The sequence below is a fragment of the Microtus pennsylvanicus genome, chromosome 1 (assembly GCF_037038515.1).
Source record: "Microtus pennsylvanicus isolate mMicPen1 chromosome 1, mMicPen1.hap1, whole genome shotgun sequence".
In the NCBI taxonomy this organism is placed as follows: Eukaryota; Metazoa; Chordata; class Mammalia; order Rodentia; family Cricetidae; genus Microtus; species Microtus pennsylvanicus.
In genome coordinates this window covers 198723947-198749500 of record NC_134579.1, presented here as the reverse complement: position 1 = coordinate 198749500, position 25554 = coordinate 198723947, and the positions used below count along the sequence as shown (strand labels likewise).

Below are 25554 nucleotides of genomic sequence, written 5' to 3'. Positions count from 1 at the left end.
GTGGGGGACAGCTGATGATACACTGTATGCCATCAAGGTCACTGTTTTTGACTAACAACAACACAGCACTTTGACATAATCTCAGCAGAAGTCACCATCTCTCCTATCGAGAAAGGCAGCCTGCTGCCACGTAGCTCTGTGCGAGAGCTTCCAAAGGAGCCAGAGAATGGTCTGCCTTCTTTAATCCTTTAGCTATTTGGCACCCCAGTATGACTTGGTATGCTTAAAAACCAAGAGATAATCACTCTCAGTCCAAACACAGACCTGTGAGTACTTCAGAGGAAAAACATGGGGTTACAGGCCCAGAAAGATTTCAATCGAATCATCTGATCTTTCATTTCCTAGCTGCTAACCCTAGGCAAGTAATTCAACCTCTTGGAGTCTTCCTACGGCTAGAGTTCACAGAAATAATAAATGTGAACAAGTAGAAATGGGGCCAATGAAAGTTTGAGGGGATAAAAGTAGAATGTGGGTTATGGCCCAGAATATTCATGGCAGCGAAATTTCTTTGAAAGATATTTGTTTTCTGTCCTCTTGTAGAAGTCTCCAGGAAACCAAAAACACACTATAAAACAGATTCCCACACACCCATCCAAATAGATCCCTGCATTCCCTAGTGTTCTCCAGATGACTGCTGTGAGCTGTGGAGACCAGCTATCACACACAGGAAACAAATGCCATTGGTTAAAAAAAGGGACCACATAAGAAGGTTGACATCACCTGCAGAAGTGAGAGAGCTGGCTCTCCTTCCCACCAGCTGGGAAGCTGTTAAATTTATTGTTATGCTCATGGCGCGGGGTGGGGGGTGGGGGTGGGGGGCTAGGCAGTTTGGATGCTCACCTTACTAGACCTGGATGGAGGTGGGTGGTCCTTGGACTTCTCACAGATCAGGGAACCCTGATTGCTCTTCAGGCTGATGAGGGAGGGGGACTTGATCGGGGGAGGGAAATGGGAGGCGGTGGCGGGGAGGGGGCAGAAATCTTTAATAAATAAATAAATTTTTTAAAAAAAAAGAGCTAGTTCCAGGACAGGCTCCAAAACCACAGAGAAACCCTGTCTCGAAAAAAATTTTTTTAGATGTTTCTAACATTTTTTGAAATAAATACACTAAGAAGATTTAAAAAAAAAGAAAAGAAAAACGGCAAAATGAAAGTTATTCTGTTCAAACGACTGGCTGCTCAGTTAGCAGAGGGCTTGATGAGTGAGCCCTGCTGAAAATCCAGTCGGGAACGGTCTACATCTAGCCTGAGACTGTTGTTGCCTTGGGTTTTCTGCAAAGCTTATAGCTTATCACCGTGCTACTCCAGCTGCCAAACATAGGAGGTTGCGTTTCACTTTGTTTCTAAATATGTTTAATGTCAAACTCTAAAGGGAAAAATGCATTCCATTTTGTTTCACAATTTCATTAACAGCAGACACTTTATCGCCACCTGTAAGGATGACACACACGGACTAAGTCTGGAAGGACTCTTGATTACAGGAACACTTATCGACTGGTCTGGATAAGAAAACCATCATTAATTCAGCCTTGGTTAATTCTGTCCCCTTCACTTTCTAAGATCTAACACAATTCTGGAACACTTCCTTCCCTCTGTTCCTAAGACTGGGATACTCAGCAATAAAAACAAGTTTGTATCAGCACTGGAAAGCCACAAGCAATTGTTAAGATTTCAGTTCTCTCTACCGTATATAGTAGGACTTCGTCTGCAAGCTTTGGGATGCTAAGATTGGAATCTGAAAGGGAGTCTTGGAGCCAAGTGTTCTTACTTGGAAGAACGCCAATGTTCTGTGACTTCTAACCTTCCTCAGATTGAGCGCTCAGCACATTCTCATCTGCAAAGGGCCTTAAAAGGGCCAAACCAACAGAGATCCAATTAACAAGCACAGATGCTTGGGTAAGGGTTTCTTTGCATCTTCTCTGATGCTCACCTCACCTAGTGGACTAGACTCAAGTCAGGGTCGAGGATAACTGGATCCTACATGGAGCTGTGGGGAGTGCTTTGCATCTCGGCCATCCCAAGGTCTAATAGGCTTCAAGGAAGTTCCTAGTCTAAGAGAAGTCTATCAGATTAAATCATCCAGGCTGGGAAGAAGGATCAGTGACAAAAGCACCAGCCTTCCAAGCATAAAGACCTGACCTTGAATGCTCAGCATCCACAAAGCTGGACATGGTACGCTTGATTTTCTGAGTGACACTACCTGATTTCCATTGCTGAGAACCACCTTCAATGCATCTTCTTAACATAATACATATCTACAGAGTGCATGGCTGTACCAAGTCTTTCTCTGACCCACCAGCTCCCAAATGATGACACGAGACTTCTCATTAATTAGGAAAGCTTGGTCTTAGCTTAGGCTTGTCTCTAATTGGCTCTATAACTAACCCATTTCTATTCATCTATGTGCTGCCAGGAAGCTGGGACTTTTACCTCTCTTCTTGCATGTCCTGCTTTCTCTGCATCCATTTGGTCACTCCTTGCACCTCTATCATCTCTTCCGCTTCCTTTCTCTCCGCCCAGAAGTCCCACCTATCTCTCCTGCCTAGCTATTGGCTGATCAGCTTCTTATTAAACCAATCATCACAACACATCTTCACATAATGTACAAATCTTCCACAATACCTGACATATTGAGGGGTTAGGAGGAAGAGATTATGTATGTTAAAGAGTAAAATTAAGGAAACAAGGTTGTTGAGGTGGCTCCGTGAGTAAAGACACTGGTTACCAAGGCTGACCACCTGAGTTTAGTACTCAAGACGATCCTCAGGACCCGCTCATGCAAGCTGGCCTCTGGCTTCTACTGTGTTCCTGTGGTACATGTGTATATGTTCTCTCTCTCTCTCTCTCTCTCTCTCTCTCTCTCTCTCTCTCTCTCTCACACACACACACACACACAAATGTAATAATTCTTTTAAAGAAAGTAGGGAAACTAGAAATAAGTCAACGGACCCAATGTCTTGGCAGGACACTGCCAAACGAGCATAGCCACATTCATATTTTCAGGGCACTGTCATGGGCTGAACTGTATTTTCCTTCAAATACCTACATGTAACTACATGTAAGCCTTACCTCCCAGGACCTCAGACTGTGACAGTTTTCAATACAGGGTCTGTAAAGGGGTAATTGGGATAAAAGGAGATCATCGAAAATGACTGACTTTCTAAGAAAAGTTGAGTTTAGGCAGAACTGTGAGCACAGGACTGACCGCAGGAGGCCACAGAGGCAGGACCGCCATTTGCAAGCTCAAAGCGGGAGACCCTCAACACAAACCAATTCTGTTGACACTGTGGGCCTTGGACTTTAGATGTCCAGAATTATGTGAAAATAATTTTCTGTTGTTGAGGTAACTGAGGCTGCAATATTTTTTCAAGGCAACCATACTAGACATGCAGATAACTGTAAGGTTATTCATTAACATGTTGACGGTAGACCAAAAATATGACACCGCTTCCAACCTCACCTCTTCCTCAGCTCGCTGAAAAGAAGGGACAAGAAAATCTTTTAAAGGCCTCCTCTATGAACACTGTAAACAGCTTTATAAACTGAAACAACTTTGTTTGTGTAATGAGGTATACATGTATTCTGACATTTTGTGGTTGGATGTCTGAAGGGGATTCAGTTTTTAAAAGTATACAGTTCTAAATTCTTTCAAAAAAATCTCGTTTGATTTTACTTTTTTTTTCGTGTTTGCTTTTAAAAAAACTCGCAGTCAAATATTTTCCAAGGAAACAGAACACTAGCCATGTACATATGTATACAATCCCTCCTCAGAAGCCTTAGGAAAATGAAGCGTGGCTCCATCGGGCCAACAGGAACACAGGGCCTGGGCTCAGTTAACTCGTTCTGGTTTATTCCAACTTTCCGTCCTCGCCCAGCAATTCCATAAACACCCTGGCAGGTCGGCACAAGTCCGTTTCACAGGGGCAGAAGACATTTTGAAAAGCACAAAACCCCTGAACAGATGGAGTTAGTACAGCAGCGATCCTAACCCAGGCAACATGGCGCTTCTCTCCACCAAGTCAACCATCCGCTGGTGTCAGGCCAAGTCGCACCAAAAAGGTGGTCCCAAGCAGTATTCTATCCCCCTACCCCAATTTAAACTACAGAAACGGCCTTCTCCTGGGAGGCTGAAAAATTCTTTAGAAAAAGCATTTAAGAGCCCCGATTAAGAGCGAATGGAATTTACTGCATGCTGAGCGGTGCACGGTAAATAGGTGCCAAAGTGAACAGAAAGATCCCGGAAGCACAGGGAGAGGTGAAAATGAAAATGTCAAACATTGTCTAAAACGGAACGTATGAAAAGAATTTTTAAATAGATAATTGCTTCCTCTTGGGGTTTTCAGAAAACGCTGCCCACGTTTCGAACAGGGCAAAGGGCTCAGCCTCTGCGAGATACATTTTGCTAAACATCCTCCTCACAGTTCCTCCCACTCATTACTAAACACCGGTTCTCATCCTGTGCCCGGCCTGCTCGCTGGTGCGGGTTCCCTTGGTAATGGGTTGGTCGTGCAGCAGCTCAGGGGGAGCTCCCAGGACTCATCCTGAGCTGGCAACAATGTGTTCTTCATGAGGAGTTGCGGCCACCTTGCCTTCACATGGAACATGGTTAGTGCAACTTGGTCGTTGTAGGAAATAAGTTACTTGGCTATTTGTAATTTTAACAAAATGTACAGAAGAAAAAGAAGGTTTTTTTTTTTGGCAATAAGATTATTGACAGAACTCAAAATGGTCCCTGCAAGTGGGAATATTTGTTCATGAATAGTACAGATTTATGACCAGTTTCAACAGGACATGGCTTAAATAATAACAGTCTCTATACTAGACACTGTCCCTTTTGCCTCATGCAAAGGGAGACAGAGACACCATCAGGGAAGAGAAGTTTTACTTGAGGCCACCTTTCAGGTGGTCTTATTTAGAATTTATTTTCCAGAGAGTGGGTCTCACTTTAAGTCTCCAGAAGGCTTGTTGAAATCTCACGCTGAGATTCCTCCCTGGAAGACTCTAATTTTGCTATTCTGACATACGAAGTCCAGAAACCAGTGTTTCTACTGAGCACGGTAGGGGATCTCATGCTCGGGCAAATTTATGAAATGTCACCCCTCAGGGTGTAACGTAGCGTCAGGACCTGGCCTCTGAAAAGTCAATGGTACCCTAAAAATAAAAATAAAAAAGAACAACCCAAAGTGCAGGGAAATTATAACAAACCTACACAGAGCTTAAAAGAGAATCTGAAAATGTCAGCACAGTAAACATTTATTAAATTACTCTACTTATCCATAAGACTTTTAAACTTTCGTAAACTGTTTGTAAGGTCATTGCAACAAGCTGGGTCAGAGTTGAGATTTCATGTGACAATCTTCCAAAAGGTCCTTTTGAAAGAGGTTCAAGCAGGATCTGCTAGGAAGAAAAAGAAGTCTTTCTACAGAAGGGGAAAGCGATGGTCGTGGCTGATTGTGCGTGATGGCGGCTGTGTGTGCTGACTGCAGCAAGTTTTTGTCTTGCTACCTAAAGTCCCAGCCAAGCTATCAACCGAGCATGAAGCCAAAGGAAAGGTATTTTCTAATACAAGAACCCCCCCAAAAAATATAGGTCCCACGAGTCTTCCTCAAGATGCTGCCTGTGCGCTCTGCCAAAATAAAGGAATAGATTCAGGAAGACGATGTAGGGGAGGTGACATGGGATCCAGCAATCTAAGAGAATCAGCAGAGGAAGGAAGGGGAAGGAACTCCAGGGCTTGGTGCCAACAGATCTCGAAGCAACAGCTGGACATCAAGATTAGACGAAATCCACTCCAAATGGAGGAGGCAAAGACCCACTAACAAATCTCTCCAGAGCAAACTGGAGGAAACCCCTATGTGTTTGACTACAGTGATAAGAGATTTACATAACTCAGGACTGGACGTGGAGATAGCAAATGAAAACGCCAGGAGGGAAACAAAAGCTGCACGGGACAGGGAAAGCAACTAACGCTTGGCTCTCACTAGGTTTTGTTTCCTTGTTGTTTTGTTTGAAGTTATGTGGACTCCTGGGCTGATCGAAAGCACAAATAAGCTTGCTGGGAAGACGATAAAGCGGGAGGATAGGATAGAAAGCAACTGAAGGCGAAGGGAAGGAAGGGAGGCGAGCGGAAGTCAGGAGATGTGTGGAATGGAAGGATCAAGTCAAGCAGCAAAGTAAGGGCGTTGTTTAGACGCTGGAGATACCTCCTGCAGAATGGGTGGAAGCCACTCTCATTTCTCAGCTGCTTTCTAAGTACCTTCCTAGTTCCTACTGCTCTGGGAATACATGACCCTGCGAGAACAGCTACTCACTTTCTCCTCACAGAGATTTTGTGTCAGGCATGGAGCTAAGAATACAGAGATACACTGTTGCGTAAGACAGAGAATATCCTTCAGCGTGGGGATTGTATGCTCTGAGAAAGGAAAACATTGAACAAATAGACAGCAGCAAGACCAGATGAGGATTATGTGCAATGAAGAGACCTATGGCTGTGAAAGGGTGCAAGTGGGCCAATCCAAAAAAGGATATACAGGGAAGATCTCTGAGAAGATTCTGGAATGTGGTGCTGACGCGTCAAGCCAGTAGATGAAAGCCTTGAGCGGAGGCCACGGCTGCAAAGGTCCATGGGGGGGGGCGGGGACAAAAGCAGGTTTTAGTCATAGAAAAGGTCCGAGCCAGCAGCACCATAAAAGAGCCAACGGGCCAGGCAAAGAGATAGGAGGTCAGACAAGAAGGGGCAGAGATCATGGAGGATTGCGTGGAGGCTTGGGGGCCAGGTGGAGGAATCTGGATTTGGCCCTAAGTACAACAGCGAGACAGGACCGTTTTGAGATGGGCAGTGACATGAAGCATGCTTTTTGAAACTTACTTTAGCTGTTGTGCAGCAAACGAGCTGCAGAAGAATGGTCTGCTGCGGTTATCTGGACGGTAGTAGGCTAGGGCTTGGCGGGAGGCAGCGGCAGGGGAGACAGAATGAAAGAGACTCAACACTACACGTGGTTGGTTGTGTGATTTAATGAGATGCAGAACGTCCAGGGAAGGGCTGGAGTATAAAATCAAGTCTCCCGTTTAGGTGTGCTCCCTTTGGGATTTCCATGAAGTCGTCAAGCAAACTTGTCAAGTAGGCAGTGCATACTACATACATCTGGGGTAAGAGAAGCCATACTTTCAGGTGGGCAACTCCTGCCCCATTTCTCCAGCTTACCCCCAGGATGAGGCATCTCAGCATCTTATCCACCTTGCTGGATCATTCTTGGCCTGCTGTTGGTCCTGCCTTCAGTTTCTCCTTTTGAAATCTACATAGGCAGCAGTCACAGGTGCCCCTGCCCCAAGCCCAACAGCACTGTACCACTTTCTCTGTTGGGACAAAAGATATCTTCAGTGGTTCCTGTTGCCTGTGTAGATAGTGCTGTGGCCCTGGGCCTGGTTTTTGTACCCAATCTACCAATCTGTCCCCTCTCTTCCACTTTCATTTCTGAATAGCTCCATTAAGTAAGTATCTTGTAGGGGGAGGTCTGTGCAGGTTTCTGGCTCCTCCCCACAGCTGGGCAAAAACCTTCACAAAACGACTGGTTCAGGAATGGCTGGCGACATAAAGGGTCACTTTTTTCTCCCTTTAATATCCCTTATAAAACAAGCTAGTTTGTAGGGATCTATCACTAAGCATATATCAGCACAGCGTTCTAGGATACTCAAGCAAAATAGCACCTCAGCTCTTTCTCTGGCAACCCCAATTTCCTTAGGATTAAGGACTGCAGTCTTAGCCTTGCCAGGAGCATTGTAGGGAAAAAAAAAAAACTCCACCCCTTGAAATGAAAATAAACGGAAAGGTAATTTTTAAGTATAAATGTAAGTGATAATGGATAGGGCAGCCCTTTGGTAAGTAATGTTCTTTGCATGTTCCCTTCTGGACCACAGTGTTATTTGTTTTTGTTCTTCTGCTTCAGATGGGGGATGGAAGAGGAATGGACGTGTTTATTTTCTTAAGACTATTTTTTACCTCAATATCACTTTTACATCAGTTGAGTCTTTAGTAAATGTTAATCTTTTTTCCCCCTAAGAATAGAGTCCAGTTGTTAGCCTGCTAACACTGAAGAACTCCAAAGAAAGAAAGCATGTTGCATTTTTTTCCTCCCTCTATTAGAATTAAAGAGGCTTAATCACAGAACCAACAATGTAAGTTTATCTCCTTACTGCATTAGGCAAGATGAAGTTAAAGTTGGACTTATCTGTTGGTTATTATGGTTTCAGAATGCTGAAGATAAAATAAATTCAAGCTATAGATATTTATGATGTCACCCAAGGCCAGATCTGATGAGCAATGGACCTATGTGGAGCAAGTGATGACCAAATTCTGACTATTTTTGATCTTTAAAAGTGACAAAGAAATGTCAGGCTTGAGAGCACACGCCTTTAATCCCAGCACTCAGGACATCTCTATGCAGGCAGATCTCTGTGAGTTTGAGACCAGCCTGGTCTACATAGTGAATTCCAGGACAGCTAGAGTTACATAGTTATAGTCTGGAAAGAAACTAAAAAACAAAAAAGCAAAGTGAGAAAGAAGAGGGCTAAACCTCAGGGAAGACATTAGGGGCTGCTGTGCCCCTAATGTTCTCATCACTGTATCTGCAAGGAAAACTAAAAGTGATAGCAAAACAGCATTGAGATGCTGTTATGGGTTATTTGAAATGTATTGCTGTGATTGGTGTAATAAAAAGCTGAATGGCCAATAGCTAGGAAGAGGTTAGGTGGGACTTTGGGGACAGAGAGGACTCTGCGAAGAAGAGAGGAGACAGGAGGTGCAAAATGGAGGAAAGGTAATGCCACATGATAGGCCACAGAGTAATATAAATGGGTTAGGTTACAAGAGCTAGTTAGGAGTAAGCCTAAGCTAAAGACTGAGCTTTCATAATTAATAAGTCTCTATGTTGTTATTTGTGAGCTGGTAGACAAAAGAAAAATGTGCCTGAAGCTTCAAGTTGGGAGTTCAAGCATTTGGAGAAAAAATACAGCCAATTTATGCCTCTATTTCCTTGACATTGCATGCGATCAGCGGATACGAAACCTTGGCTTTGGCCACGTCTAAATGAGAAAAGGTCACGGAGGTCACAACACCACCAGGAAGTATCAGATTACTTTGAAAATTGCTTTTCATATTCTGGTACTTATCATGATGATCATCATTTTAAAAGTACAGTTAGGATCTTTTAAAAATGACTTGTGTGTGTATTTGCATGTGGACATTCATGGCATAGGCAGGGGTGTACCGCAGCACAGGCATAAGGGACTGAAGACAGCCACATTCACATGGTGGGTCTTGCTGTATGTTGGTTCTGGGGCTCAAACTCAGGTCATTGTACTTGGACAGTATACGCCTTTACCCACTGAGCCATCTCTCTAGGCCATAAATGGCTTTTCGGTAACATGGCCATACCTCAGGCAGTTCTATAAATCTCTTAGCATTTGACTCCTGCTACTTCCAAGGTGGAGCCTTGACAGATTGTCCTAGTGAGCAATTAATTTCTTTGCTCTTTTTAAATTTATACTTCTGTAAGTATAACTGGTATGCCTGAGCACAGGCACCTTGCAAGGTGTTAAATACATATTCTCAGACTTCTCTCTTGATAGCATGTGCTGGTTTAAATCACCACAAGGCAATCCTTCTCTTATAATTGTTCATTTTATCTTGACTCAATCCATTAGGTGGCCAATGGTACTCCCCCGCCCCCTCTCCCCTATTTTGTTCTTTCATTTATTGCTGAAACTTTCATGTGGAAACTGATCTCTTCAGTGTCTTCTTATAAATATCACAGACCAGTTACTTAACTTTCGTGCTTCTGCTTTCCTCGTGGATAACATGAGACACAATACTAGTTAGTTGTCCCATATGGATACTGTGAGCTAATTCCAGTGTTGAGAACAGGTCTCGGACCAATACTGAGACTGTAATTTCAGATACCGGGTAATTTTTTTTAATGCCTGTTCATTTGGGCATGGTGACATACAGCTTTAATCCCAGCACTCGGAAGGCAGAGGCAGGTGGATCTCTGAGTTCGAGGCCAGCCTAGTCTAGAAAGTGAGGTTCAGGACAACCAGGGCTACCCAGAGAAACCCTGTTCTGAAAAATCAAACCAAAACTAACTGAACCAAACCAAAATAAAAAGTCTGCGTCCTTTACTTGTTTTTCTTACTGTTATGATTTTCCATACATGATACAAATATCGACTTTAATTCTGTGACTTCCCTTTCAGTTTGCTGATAACACTATTTGTATTTTTGTTGTTAAGGGAGACAGCCTTCCAGATACTGAAAAATTTCTCAAGAGCACACCTTTTCATCATACACCAGAGTAAATCACAGAGATCAAGTAGCAAAGGAAAGCTTCTGTTAGGAAGCACTATTCATAAAGGAAGAAACGAATTTATCAATTTGCGTCCATGAAACTTAAAGCGGTTCTATGAAAAATACTGTAAATAAGCTCCCAGTTCAAAATAGTCACTGACAGATACCACAAACAAATCAAAGAAGCACACATTGTCAATCAATCATCTTCATACTTAAATCTGTAAGAAATCATAAAAACACCCTGAAGCTACAAAGAGGTGATTCAGAAGCAAAGAATTTTAAATGTTCAACTTTACTATTGAAATGAGAAGCATTTCCCCCACTCCCCAAAGATATTTATAAAACACTGTCCAAAACTGTCTGTGCAGGGCATTGTGGGCAAGCTCAGTTGTCTAGTATCACCAATGCATATGAACACCTACATAAAGACCCAGTGGGTACTGAGTTCTGATCTGCTGTTCCATGCATTCAACCTGCAGGCTGTCCCACTCAGAAACAGTGACTTCTATTTCTTACTAAGTATGTGGGCAAAGACACACTGGATAGGCCGAACAGTGAGAGTGGTCAGAGAAAGAATTCTCACAGTGAGTAGCTACAATGTGTTACCTTCCACAGGAACAGTCTGATAAAGGCTGTCACAATAAAACACACCAAAAATATCGCTGAGCAAGACATTCTCTTGTGGGGGAATTTACTGATACCTATAGTTCAAATTACTCGGGTAAGGATGTTCAACATTTCTCATAATGGTGCATGAACATAAAAGAATTTCCCACCACCACCACCACCAAATATGGGCTGGAGAGATGGCTCAGAGGTTAAGAACACAGGCTGCTCTCCCAGAGGTCCTGAGTTCAATTCCTAGCAACCACATGGTGACTCACAACCATCTGTAATGAGATCTGGTGCTCTCATCTGCGTGTAGGCATACAAGCAGGCTAAACACTGTATATATAAATAAATCTTAAAAAAGAAACCCCCCAATAATATAGAAATACAGTGGTCTTTAAAGGGGAATTTCATATATTTTATAAAAAAAATATCATTTGTTTGCAGGATTAAAGAAATTAGCATGGTCAATTTTCAAGTCATAGTGCATGAAAAAGTCAAAGGAGACAGCAGTAAGTGCAATAAGCCTTGTTTGTTTTGATAAAGAAACATAAAAAAACGCTGTGGAATGGAAATCAGTGTTCAGGCTGGGTTATAATTAGAAAGCAGGACTGGGTGGGGAGCCTAGGAGGAACTTGAACTCATTCTTATATCAAATCATCTTGTCATGTTGAATTTTGACCTTGTCCACGTCATTTTCATTAAAGAAACAAACTCCTTTTGTTTCCTTAATATATCTACTTTATGAAGAATGGATAAAGTAGGAGCCTCAACTAAACCTGGAAACTTACAAACACAGGTAGACAGAGCTTCTACCACCGTCTAGAATGACTCTGCACACCTTATTAATCTGTTTTCTTGCCTCCTAAAAATGGGATGAGGCATTCCCTGACCTTTCTACCTAAAAGGCTGGGACAGAATTACCACGAACAGGTCTATGGTACAATGTAGATGGGGTGAGGTTAAAAAAAAAGGGTGAGAAGAGATGGTTATTAGATTAAGACACCACCCTTCACACAATGGAGCCTGACAATCATAATTTTTGAGGTTAAAAAGAAAGGAATAATAATAAAAAGAAACAATACATACCTTTCATTCATATAATCACCGGCTTAAGGTCATCAAACTCATCATTGAGAATATTGTTTGTTGATTCTGTACCCAACAAATACTTCCTGTGTTCAGTGTACCATGCCCTGTTCTGGGCACGGGGCCACAGAGTACAGGAACCACTTTAATGGAAGACAAGCCTGGTTCAACTCTACTTACAAACAAAGAATCCAGTCCTCAACAAAGCACTGCCAAACCAAATCTAGCATGGTACAAAAGAAACTATATACTATTCCCAAATGAATTTATCCCAGGAAGACAAGGTTAGTTCAATATCTCAATATCAACTTAATGTCACATGTGGTATTACTAACATACAACAAATAAAAAGCAAAATTCACACAAACATCCTCATAGAGAAAGAAAGAGCTGTTGACAAAACCCAACATTTTCAGGATGAACACACTCAGACAGTTATGAACTAGGAACAGCGAGAAATTTTTGATAAAGTCACCATGTTTCAGAGTTGTCTGTAACATCCCACTTATTCCTGAAAGGCTCAAGCTACTAGCCCCTACCCCATGCTTAGCAACAGGACAATGTTCACTTTGACACTGGACTGCAGAGTCTCTATTGAATGGGAAAGAAAAGTATCATTCAAACCAGAAAGAAAAAAGCAAAATGTCTCTCTTTACCTATGACCTTGTATCTAGACCTCATCTATAGTATATAAACTTAAGTACAGAAAAGTATTGAGAACCTAAAAACCATTAGGAATAAGTTTGTTCAACGAGGTGCAAGATATATACAAAGATAGAGTTTTATATTTCTAAATCCTAGCAATTCTTTAAATTAAATAAGAATAAGCATTATAATAGCATCAGAAACAAAAAAATAGGATAAATTTAACAAAAGAAGAAATTAATGTGGACTAAAAACTACGGAATGGTGGGAAGAGGGGCATGGGAAACAACTCCATCAATGGAGTACTTGCTCCAAAGGCACGAAGACTGGAGTTCAATCCTCAGAAGCCACATAAAAAGTTCCAAGTGGTAAGACCCTAGCACTAAGGAAGCGGAGACAAGTGAATTTCCGGAGCTCAACAGCTTGCCAGCCTGGCCTACTTGTCAATCACCAGACTAGTTAGGTATCCTGTCTCAAAAGGGGGGGGGGGAAGATTGCCAGACCTCCCAAAAAACTGAGGACTGAGGTTTAGCCTCCATACATGCGCATGTGTGCAAGCACACACATGTACACGCATGCGCATGCATGCACACACCTGAATATAAACAGTAGAAGGAAAATTTAAACTATCTAAATTAATTAAAAAGGCATTGTTCGCTTGGATTAGATTAGCATTCATTTTTAAGATGGCAGTATTATTGAGCCCGAGTCACAGTCTCAACACAACGTCTATCAAAATCTCGGCTTTCACAGGAAAACTGACAAGCTGACTGTGAGCTTCATATGCAAAGGAGGACAAGAGAGATGGAAGAGACAAAAGAATCTTGAAAAGGAATCAAATGAAAAGGTTCCTGTTTCTCAGCTTCAAAAGTTTACTACAAAATTACAGCAGTGCAGTGCGGTACTGACACAAGAAGAGACATTTGGATGGAACGGAGTTACAGAAATAAAATACACAGTCAACTGATTTCCTACAATAATGCCAAAACAGATCATCACCTGACTCTCTCCGCCCCCTCCTCTCTCTCGTCCCTGAATTAGAGATAGATCTCGGGGCCTCAAACATGCTGGATAAGTGTTTGATCACTAAGCTATATCCCCAGCCACAACAGTTCAATGGAGGAGGGATCACCTTTCGGAAAAGTAGTACTGAGACAACTAGATATCCAGAAGCCAGAGAATAAAGCTGGAATCCTACACTACATGGCACATGAAGATTAACTCAGGATCTATCACTGACCTAAGGATCAGAGTGAAAACTCAAGAACCCCTAGAAGAAAACAAAGCCATAAATGTTCTCGGTTTTCATAAGACAGTGTTTTTAGTTTTAGACATAACATCACAAACCAAGAACAAAAGAAAAGTTAATGGGACATCATCAAGCCTTTTAAAATATGAGACTCTAATTATATCATTCACTTAAAGAAGCAGGCCAGAGGGGCGAAGAAAAATATTTGCACATGACATGAACCTTTAGAAAGTAGAGAACTGCAAGCCAGTATCACAAGGATGGCTAACGCAAAAATGGACAATAAGAAGTGTTAGGCAAGAGGGTGAAGGAACTGGAATTTCACCCACTGCTAAAGGGAAGGTGTGCAGCAAGCTGCCCTGGAAGGCCACAGCCCCTTAAAAGGTTAAACCTAGAAGATGACCCAGTAATTCTTTCCACTTAGAGATTCAAGGGAAGTCAAAACATACCTAAGTTCAAGCAGTGCTGCTCACAGTAGCCGGCTAAGTGGAAATAACCACGACGAAAGGCTAATACGACTATTTGGCAATAAAGCGAAATGAAATGCACATGCTACAGCTCAGTTGACTCGTGAAAACATCACGCCCACTTGAAAGAGCCAGCCCTAAGAAAATACACACACTATGATTCAATTCCCATGAGACATTCCTGATCAGCAAATCTATAGAGATAGAAAATAGATTCACGTTCATTAGCAGGAAAGCGAGTGAGAGAATGGGGGCTGATGGTTACACAAGCCAAATATACTAAAAACAGTAAACCATACACTTTCAGTGGGAAAATGGTATGGCTTGGGAACTACAAGTCAATCAAACTATATTTATAATTCCCTACCCTCAGAAATAGCTATTAATAATCCTCTAGATGCCCCAAAAGCAGATGTAGCCCAGAGCTGAAAGTCTCAGGAGAGCCTGGAGTCAGAAAGAGGGAGGGGTAAACTGATTTCTGGTGACGATGCACATTCTTACAAAACCCCAAACCAAGTGATAAATATGAACTCCGGAACCTGGTGCTAGAGATTTCCCCCCACAGATTTTGCCTCCCCCCCCCTGCATTTATGCTAAGAATCACTTTGGGCACTATGGTCTCTGGCGGCCACTACAAGCTTATACCATTGGTGACTGAGCTCACATCTCACCTGCAAAGTCGGGGAAGGAGCTGAGGAAGAGCAAAAAGCGCTTGCCATTCTCAGGCTCAGAGAGCAGACAGCGGAAGAAAGTAGACAAAACCTGGTTGTGTCTTGTGGTTGTTTTGTTTGCTGTCATTTAGAATGTTCTGGTGAAACAACTGGGAGATGAAGTACCGCTGACAGAGATCTTCAGTGGATACCACAAGAAAACAACTGCACTTTCACACCACAACTGCTGCCATTCCCCGACAAGTCACACACACACACACAAAACAAGTTCCATTCATAAAGCTTGGGTCAGTCATTTCAGCTACACCAAGTTGTGTGAATCTGAACCAAGAACCTGCAAAGAGAGCTCCCTATAAAAAACCTTTCCTGACCAAGCCTAACTTTTTATTTCAACAGACTGCCTGCTCTCTCGCTACGACTGCTCACAGCATAGATGCTAAGGCAGTCAGAATTTCTTTTCCTTTTTTTCCTTTTTTCTTATACTAGTAAGGAGGAAGAATAGCCGCATTCTAGGATTTTGGTTGCTTCTTAGACTTCGCTTAAGTAATATTCCATGATTTGTGTAAAGGCAAATTGACTCTAGTAGCATCTTGTGGCAGAAGAACTAAAATCACGACGGCACTTCCTGAGTACTAGCTGCACTGGAAGAATGAGTTAATTCTGTCTTTGCCAGTGAAGAAGCAAACAAACAAACAAAAAATCTTTGTTTTAATTGAAAGCTATCACACTACTTTAAATGAGACAAAAGAAATCCAGTTTTATATGGGCCAAATCATCTTATAATGAGGACTCTAACCAGCATGCCCTATCAACCCTCTCCCCCCCCCACACACACATAAACAAGCAGTCATTTGATGTCCGGAGCAATGAGGCCGTATCATTATTAATAAGGGAAACCAGAAGCTTTCTCACATTCATCTTACTCTCCCTTGCAGAGGGGTCATTCTTGGGGGCATTAACCTAAGCCTCAGCCATGCTTATGAAGTTCCAAGGGACGAAGCTGGAGCACCTGCGCAAACCCGTGGAGAGGGCCTGAGACAGTCAACTCCCTTGACTCCAACATCCTGGAATACCTTCTAAACCTTCCCTGTCTGTGCCCTGCCATTTCCTTCCCGTGAGATCCTGTTGATGTCTGCAAAACCAAAGGGTCCACAAGACCACTCAATGGTCTCTGCGAGGTCATGGTTCAGAAACTATTGATGGAAAAATATCAAAATAATACTTTGTAGGTTTATTCCCGTATCCGATCACATGATGTGTCGCCAAACAATTGTTTATTCCTAAACACGGGGACAACGCCAGCCTGCTTACTACCTTCCTTCCTCTCTTCCTTCTTTTCTTATTTTTTAAAGAAAACGGCTAAGAGAAGCATGGTGTTGTAACTCAGAAATATTACACGCATTTCCATAAAACTAACTTTATTCCTCCAGACTTCCCTAAACGCTATGGCTTATGTGTGTAACATAAACAAAACAAGTATCATCTGAACCAATTACACATTTTGGGGTGGTTATTAAATATTCAGCGTCCTGCCAGGAAAGGAGAAAGCAAGCCTCACTTCTGCTCCAAATAACAAACCATAAATCAGTTGACAAGCTTGAAAGAATTCCGTTCTAGTCTGTTCGAAAGCCAAGCCTAAGGAAAGGGGGGAGCCCGCGGGAATGTTTCTCCTGCTCTCGAAGTTTCGCCTTTGCAAAACAGATTTGTGCGCACGCAAATGGCGCTTCTCGGAACTTTCTGGCTCTCAAGTCATCTGGAGACAAACCAAAGCCCGGGGCGCGCGCCCTCGCAGAGCTGGGGCCTGCGCCTGGGACCCGGCTCTGAAGGCGCCGGCCTGGCCCGGGACTCACCGCTGCCGGGCTGCGGGGACAGCGCGGACACCGAGGTCTGGCCCATGGCGGGTCACCGCCCCGCTGCGCCTCCGCCTCACCGGGCCGCTCCGCTCCTGCGCGCCCCCGTCCGCTCGCCGCCGCCGCCGGCCTCCCGCGCGCTCATCGCGGCCCGCGCCCGCCTGTCCCGCACCTTCTCCCCGCGAGCGCGCGGGTCGCCCAGCCCTGGCAGCGGCCGATCCAGCCCAGCGGATGCCTGTCATTCCTCTATGCAGATTAGCTGGGGTCAGGGGTCACCGGGAGAAAAGAGGGGGGCGAGGGCGACCGGGAGCGGAGGAGTGGGGAGAGCAGGACACCGGGATGCTGGTGTGGGGTGTGTGTGGGGGGGGGTGCTGGTCTAGCTGCACCCCGGGGGGCTGGGTGCCTGTACCCCCTGGGGCAGAAGAGTTATCAAAATACTCCCTTTAATTGTCAAGGTTCAATGTCAAATGATCCTCTAGGTCTGAGAAGAAGAAAAAAAAAACATTAAAGTACTTTGTCACTGGTACTTAATTTAGGAAAATTTGTTTCTTTAAAGTTAGTTCCTTCCTTATATTGTTTGCAGCATTGCAGACTGTTAGAGAGGCCATTGCGTAGTGTTTTCCTCTCGTTAACAATTATCTTCCCTTCACCAAATGCAATAAAAACAAAACAAAATTAATGGCTTTGGGTTAGACAGCACAAGTCAGTCATGTCCACAGTGACCTATGTGTGACGTCAACTGAGCATATACAGACTTGACTCTACCACCTACAATTCTAGCTCGCTTGCCTCCTCTACGCCTCAGAAGAATCACTTGTCAAGTAAGGTGTTTAAAACACTCAAAGGCAGACACAACCATAACAACGTAACATAACAACAACAGTAGTTTCTTTGACAAACTATTATGCCCCCAAAGCTGAATTAACACCCCTATAATATTCTATTAAGTCTCAAGTTTCTAAAAACTATGAATACAGATAAAAGTTTTGCTATTACAGAGAATAGCAAGCTGAGTGATCTAGATTTAGTATATATACCTATATGTGTGTGTAGGCATGAATGTATATGTATATATAAATGTACTATATCCAACAGAAGGGTAGTTTCATGAGTATATTCTGTTATGAGTTGCAAACTATGATGGTATACCCCTTTCTGAATATATACATTTCATTAAAAAGTATATTTTAGCCACATTGCTTATGCAACCTTTCATCTTTTAGTTTATCCTAATCAACTCTGAGATATAAAAATATTGTTCATTATAGACCTTATAAGATCATCTGCTTTAGCATTTTAATCATAAAAATTCACATTTCCTTAATGCATGTATAACTGAGCTCAGTGAGACCTTGTTTTGATTTTTGAAAGACACTTGTTTAACATCACAGTCAAGTAAGTGGCCCCTCTCCTTTGGTGGGAAGTTCTTTTCCTTAAAAAGCTCTTAAGAAATAAGAAACTGTGACTATTCGGGGGTATTGGGAATTGAACCCTTGGGGCTGTTTGCATGCTAGGCGGGCCCTCTGCTACTGAAGTATGCACCACACTCAGGAAATCCCAATTCTTAAAATGAAACCGAAAAACTTAACGAAAACGTGAGTTGTAGTTAGGACAGTAACATCAACAGCATCTCTCATCATGGGGTACCCGAAGCACACACGGCATTGTGTTCTGAGAACACATTCTCAGCGGTGAAAGGGAACTATGACTTGCTGCTCTCTGGTTTCTTTGCTTTAAATTGCCTTAAGAAGCAAACAAGCCAAATATTTGTGGAAGTGAAGAGGAGAGATATCTTACCATGGTGCTTCTGGCTGAGCTTCGCTGATAAAGGAAGTCATTGTTCAGGGAGAACACGGTAAATTCTGCCCATTGAAAGTTTATAATAGAAGCGTTTTAGGATGATAAACGTCAAACTGTGGTACAATGGTTTTTGCTATCACTATTTCTTCTCTTTGAGAAACGAGAGTGAGGCTTGTTTTCCCCATCTACAAAGTCTTATTTCAAGCATTATGGGGGAAAGGAGTGCTCTACGGTTCTAGTTTTCTTTTAGGATTTGCTTAATACATCCACATTTACCTGTTCAAGATTGTTTTCACCCTGATTCGATGGCTGATTCTTGGCCTCGTCTGGAATTGTAATAACCCGTGATCAAGTTACATCTTTCCCAGAAACTCTCCCAGTCCTGTGAGATTACCCAGGAAGTACATCAGCCGAATTGTAGGAAGTGTGCCCCAAGGTTCCTTTACAAGGATGGGGGCATCCTGCTTCCAGCGTTTCTGCTGGGGTTTGGTGTCTTAGCGGAGAACTTAGGCCAGTTCACAGAGAGGAAGTCTATAGCAAATCCCAAGTCTCCTTTTGAGGTCAAAACATGAAGATTAGGAAGTGAAATACAACAAGAGTATTTTCAAACTGGACATGGTAGCTTACACTTGAAATCCCAGCACTTGGAAGGCTGAGGCAGGGGGATTGCCATGATTTCTGGGCCTTCCTGTGCTACACAGTAAGTTCCAGGTCAGCTTGAGCTATAAGTAAGACACTGTATCAAGAACAGAAGTATTTTAAGATAAGTTTCTTCCCAGACACCTCACTCATGCCATACTGAACTTACACAGACAGTTCTGGGAGTTGCTCTCATGGGTTTAGAGTGGATGCTAGGAACATTTAATGTCACAAGAAAAACAGGCATTTCTGCTAGAATACTCATTCTAGGGAACTGGTTAAAACGCTAGAAAAGATGAGTGCCCATCAGAAGAGGTGATGTCACCTGCATACACTTCCTCCACATTGGTACCGTTGGCCCCAAACTCCATTCTGGATTTCTAAACTGATCTCTTGTGGAGTGAGAGCCTGGCAGATACACAGCAATGGATTTGGGTGCTGGTTTGGAGGGAGGGGGGCCACACAGATCCATTTATGAACCTTCAAAACTGATGCCACCTGGTTTGCCACATTCCTTACAATGGAACAAGTTGACTCTAAACCAGAAAGTGCTACCTTCTTCAGCATTTTTGTCTCCCACCGCTGGATTCGAGAAGCTCTTTATATTAAATATCCCTGAAAATAGAAGAAGAGCATTTACTGATTCTCCCCCCCCCCCATTGCCCAGTATAGTTTCCATCCTCAGAAGAACTGTGACTTATTCATTTACTTCCAGGAAGAAATGAAATCGAGGGGATTTACTTAGAATTTCCCTTGGGAGACAGTGCGCTTTTAGGAGCAAGCACTTGTACGTAGGAGGTTTTCAAACACTTTACCCCATCACTCACGTTTCCCTGACTTGTCTGCCACGGGCGTTATTAAACTCAGCCATCTGGGGTATCCAAAGTGACAACTGCACTTGTCACGAATGGAAAGGACAGTGGCAAATGAAAGCAGATGTCAACCTAACCTTTACCAACCTAGACTATCAAAAAGTCCTTTCCTAGGAGGTCAAGGTCCAAATTGCAGAAATATAATTTGGTGACTAGGGGAGAATTTTAAGCATAGAGAGAGATGAACTCAGATGTCCTGAGTCCTAGTCCGGGGTCTATTGTCTTGCTTGGCCCCATCAGATCTGCTCATAGCCATTGTCTGACTCTGGAACATGGAGGTGGGTGCTCATGGTGAAAAGAAGAGTTAAATGGGCGCTCCCCTCCCCCACCAGAAACAATTAGATGGGTGACAAGAACCACAGTGGCCTGGGGAACAACCGGAAATGGCCATGTACGAGTTTCCAGAGTGTGTTAACATACATTCTTATTTTTGGACTTGACTGTGAAAATTTAACAAATTAGTAGCCTTTCCTCGGCTAACGGGAATTGTAGTTGTAGCAAAGGCTTCCTAACGTGAAGGGGAGAGAATGTAAACTCAGTGACTTTCCAAGGAGAGCTTTTTTCCCTTAATTATCTGTTTTCAAGGTACAAATGTTTATTTAAAAAAACCAAGGGAAACTGAAAGATTGCCCAAAAGGGTCATTTTAGATTATTGCTTTCTATGTACTTACTCTGTTGAGAATTCCTAAAAAGTAGAGAACTGTCTTTTCTCCCTTCTCTCTAAGAGTTGCTGGAGCACACCTTTTTCCAGTGGTAAAAATGCCTTAACACAGATATTCTACTAATGTGATAAAAGTATTTGTACCCCAGAAACTAAAACCAATAAGCAAATATTTTCAGGTTTTCAAGTGAGTTTATTTAATTAGACAACATTCCAGTTTTATTTGTTTTGTTTGTTTGTTTTTGTTTTTACGACTTTCTATTTCTTTCAGAGAGTGGCTACATTGTTCAGAAGGCAGCGTCCTTAGGAAGTTGTGGCCACTAAAGGCAAACAGAAGGCTTTCTAGATTTTATAATTTGGGCTGAAGTCTGGAAATTTAACCTGAGTTTACATCTTAAAATGTTACTCTGTCGAGGTGGCAGTGGGTTCTTCTCCATTTTCTTTAGCTCTAGAATTCTGAGAGAATGCTAGTGTTGTCATAATGAAAAGAGAATCCAGGCTAAGACTCACAAGTTTGGACTTTCCAGTTATATCAAGCATTGGGAAAAAAGAGACGCGATCACATTCCATGAATGCTAGGCCGAGCAGGAAATCAACCTGTAAGGCAAGTTTTTCTTTCCTATTGTTCTCATACTTTTATATGATTTATTTCCGGAGTCTCCTCCCTCCTTCTCCTCTCTCAAGCTAACAGGATTAACAAAATACCTCGCCTGGGCCCCTCCCTGAGCTAGTCTCCGCAGCAGGCATGGAGAGGCTTCTGTGTGCTTACTTTCTGACTGAGCCAACTCTTGGAAGATTTACTCAGAAAATAAAGCGCTCAAGGGGTGGACTGGAATGTCTTTTTCCAAAGACTTTAGGAGGAAAAACACCTTAGATGTAAAAAAGAACCAATCCAGAATATCTGAAACTCTGCTATAAAATTCAAAATCTTTATTAATTCACTAACCAAAATCTATAGAAAGCAATCTTCAAAATGCCCCCAAAATTTACTGCTTGGGCTACAGAAAATAATAGTTTGATGTAAAGTCCAATAATAATAACTACTGTATTCATTCCCAGACCCTAACAAGGTGTTTGGGACAATGAGCACTTAATACACACAGGATAAATACTTACGTTATCTTCTTAATACCAACAATAGACAAAAACTCATCTGTATGTGAATATATAGTTAGGGTTTCTATTAAAGACAACTCTAGCCCGTGTCAAGTCAACATGAAACTAGCCAGCAAGACATGCATGGTTTGTTAATAGGGTACTGAAAATAGCAAGTCCGTCACTGACTGTATCTCTGTCCTTCTATAGACTTCTTGATGGGACAGTCATGTCTTCAGGGAACTACTAAAGATTGCATACCTACCATGAGCAAGGCCTTTAATTCATGGGCTTGAGGACAAGTGGATAGGGACACTCCTCTGATGTCGGTCCCACTTGAGTACTGTGTCAGGAAGGGGGATGCAGCATCCTATCCTGACAGTGACTACCCTGATAGATGTCAGTTCCTCCTGGTGTCAACAACACAGAGCAGGGAGGATCGAACCTAGTCTCTCAGTTGGCATAGTTCCCACACAGAGTTGGTGCCTCGTTTCAGAGAAGATGCCCCCCTCATGATTTAAACTACTTCTCAAATCACAGGAAAATTAAATCTGATCGTATGCAATCAGACTAAGCTATGTTCACTTGTTTACTGCTGCAGCTTTTTGAGGACTATGTTACAAATTTTAAAATGCACGTTTTATCAAGTAAACAGTCCTGTGGGTTCTGATAAGTAACGCCATAAGCCGAGTCCCATCGTACAGCCTGAAGTTGGTCCCGGTCTCACAGCACACATGCTTATCCCTAGCATCAGACACCCAATGGGTTGATATCCACCTGTGATGGCTAGCCTTGACTGCCAGTGAGAATTGCCAACTGGACTAGTTAGAGGAGCGCCTAGAGGTGTGCACAGCACACCCCTGGGTGCTTCTGGGAGGGCGCTTCTAAAGAAGATTAACCGAGATGAGACAGCTCATTCTGACTGTGGGCATCATTCCATTGGCCGGGGTCAGGGTGGGAGAAAAGGGGGAAAGGAGCAAGACAGGTCCACATGGACATACATGCTAGCACAGGCTCTCTCTGCTCTCCCTCCCTCCCTCTCTCCCTCCCTCTCCGTCTCCCTCTGGGTTGCTAAGATATGAGCTGGTTTGGTCCCATCAGACCCACCCTGGGATAATGGACTGAAATCTTCCTCCCTTCATTGCTTCCCTCGGGTATTTTATCACGGTGACTATAAAGGCAGTATACCACCCCTATAGATTCATTTCTTGAAATTTCAAATAAATGAAATTATATACAGCAGTTTTTATAGTTGATTTATTTCATTTAATTTAAAAATTGTCCACACAGTCCGATATATTCATATTTTCCCTTTTTTTGTTCTGAATGTGTTCCATTATATACCTACATCAGTTTGCTTATTCATTCTTAAGTTAATGATTATTTGACTTGAAACTGCATGTCATTATGAAAATACAATTATACTACACTATGTTATATTTATTGCTTCATAAACATGTATGTACAAACACACACATATCCCAAGTACTTAGATGGAGATTAATATAGGGGGGATATTATATATTATATATACACATATATACATACTCATAGAGCTTGTGTTCTAAGTAAAAGATAAAAAATGAGCAATGGACATATTAAGATAAAAAGTGCTCAAATCCCCAGAGAAGGGATTGAGAGAGCCTGGGCTAGTGGGAGATTCACAACAGTCCCCCTCCTCCATAAGACGATGCTTATGGAAAAACGTGAAAGAGGGAATAGACCTAGCCAAGTGGCAATCTAGGAGAAGAGTGATCCAAGGATTAAAATCAGCAACAACAACAAACCAATAGTTAATATAAAGCCAGTATAGGAACACGGTTTACATGTTTGTGGAGTCTAAAGGGACCCGTGAGTTCAAGCAGAGTGATAGCTGTTCAGGTAGAAGCTCTATCCCAGCCCTTCGCATCCATATATCTAAAGAGTCTTTAATGTTCTGCGGAAGCTCCAACTCTATCCCCCTCTCCCATCTCTCTCCAAACCCTGCCTCATCTCAGAAAGCCCACCAGATACTACTCCTCCACCAGAGAGGCTCAAGGTCATTCCCACTGGGTATTTAAACTGCTCCCCCAGAAAACAGACACGTGTTTTTTTGTTTTTGTTTTTTTTTTTTTGTCTTTCTTCCTCTCTGGGGGCAGAAAAGCATCTGGGAGTGGTTTACCCGTTAAACCTGGGCTTTTTTCTAATTCAGTTTGTGTTGGTGGCGAGGCTTATTGGGGTGCAGAAACTTTTCAATGCCCAAGGAAAAAGGAATTATCTGCTGTGTAGGGCCTTGTATCTAAGCAGGAAGACTGTGACTTTTACTACAAATAGGCTATTTATTACAAATAGGCTAGGCACTCGGTGACAATTAGAGAGGCAATAGTGTGATCTGACATATGTTAGGCTCATGGTGGCTTCTGATGAGATCAGGTGCATTCAGGGCAGCATGGCTGGAGATATCCTGGTGGCTTCTAAATTGAGAATGGAGGAGAAAAGAGAGACTGTGAAAATATCCTCGGCTGCCAATGGTGGCGGCTGAGAACAAGATGCGGCAGTGGGATTTGTGAGATGCTCCTGGACCCCGATACATTTTGAAGGTGGAATCAAACTTCCTTATGGATTAAGTGTGGGGGTGAAGCTAGGAGCATTTCTGACCCACTGGAAGGATCAAGCCGACATTCTAATTAAAACTAGAATAGGAAGTGAGTGCCACGGGCTGGAAGTGGAAACTCAGAACATTAATTTCAAGATGTTTATCCAAATGAAATGAATAGTGTACAACCAACACGAAAAAAGAAAATCAGCCTATAGCTATACAAATTCCACTTAAGCTGAGTGTGAAGAATTAAAGGGAAAATTCAAACAGTAGGTAGGAAACACAGTTGCCTCTTTAACTAATCATCATAAATGGAGAAGTCAGGAGAAGCGTGTCTATTATTAGTACTAAGGAGAAATCAGTATTATCTTAGAATCCTATATCCAAATAAGTCCATATTCACTAAATAAGGACTTCCTGAACTCTCTCCACTTGTGACCCTGGAACCCTCTAGAAATTTGATTTTTCGAGACAGGGTTTCTCCGTAGCTTTTGGTTCCTGTCCTGGAACTAGCTCTTGTATACCAGGCTGGCCTCGAACTCAGAGATCTGCCTGCCTCTGCCTCCCGAGTGCTGGGATTAAAGGCGTGCGCCACCACCACCCGGCCCCTCTAGAAATTTTTACATGACCTCAGTTATGAAGAGTTATAAAATAGGTCTATAAATTGCTGCTAATAAAAAGTAAAAAGAACTTTATTTTAGAACAATTACTTGGCATACAAATAATTTTAGCATTTATTAAAGATGGAAAATTTACACATGAATGATATGGATATACTTGCCTATTTTTACACGCCGAATTAAATCTTGATTAAACGTGGTATTGCAGGACACAGTGCATCTACAACAGGCTTCAGAGTTGATCAATATTTTGATTTTATAATCCTAAAGACTTAGATTGATACTTTGCCTACATATATACATAGTACAAAGTGGCAGACATATATTTAGGGTTTGCTCAGAATTTGTTGGAAATTTTGCCCTAAC

The 25554-nt window shown here is 42.5% G+C and overlaps 1 protein-coding gene across 8 annotated transcripts in view; it reads right to left on the bottom strand.

Moving 5' to 3' along the window:
* The window catches only part of Phactr2 (phosphatase and actin regulator 2), a 268456-nt gene that overhangs the window by 109428 nt on the left and 133474 nt on the right, over nucleotides 1-25554 (bottom strand). Inside the window, exon 1 of one of the 8 annotated variants that reach the window (XM_075948731.1) lies at nucleotides 16924-17106. The exons of 6 other annotated variants lie outside the window; for them this stretch is intronic. In XM_075948731.1, coding sequence (XP_075804846.1) covers nucleotides 16924-16969 — 46 coding nt within the window. In that variant the 5' untranslated portion in view covers nucleotides 16970-17106. Of the gene's footprint in view, nucleotides 1-16923; nucleotides 17107-25554 lie in introns of those variants that run through there. One more of the 8 variants, XM_075948779.1, reaches the window with a different exon arrangement.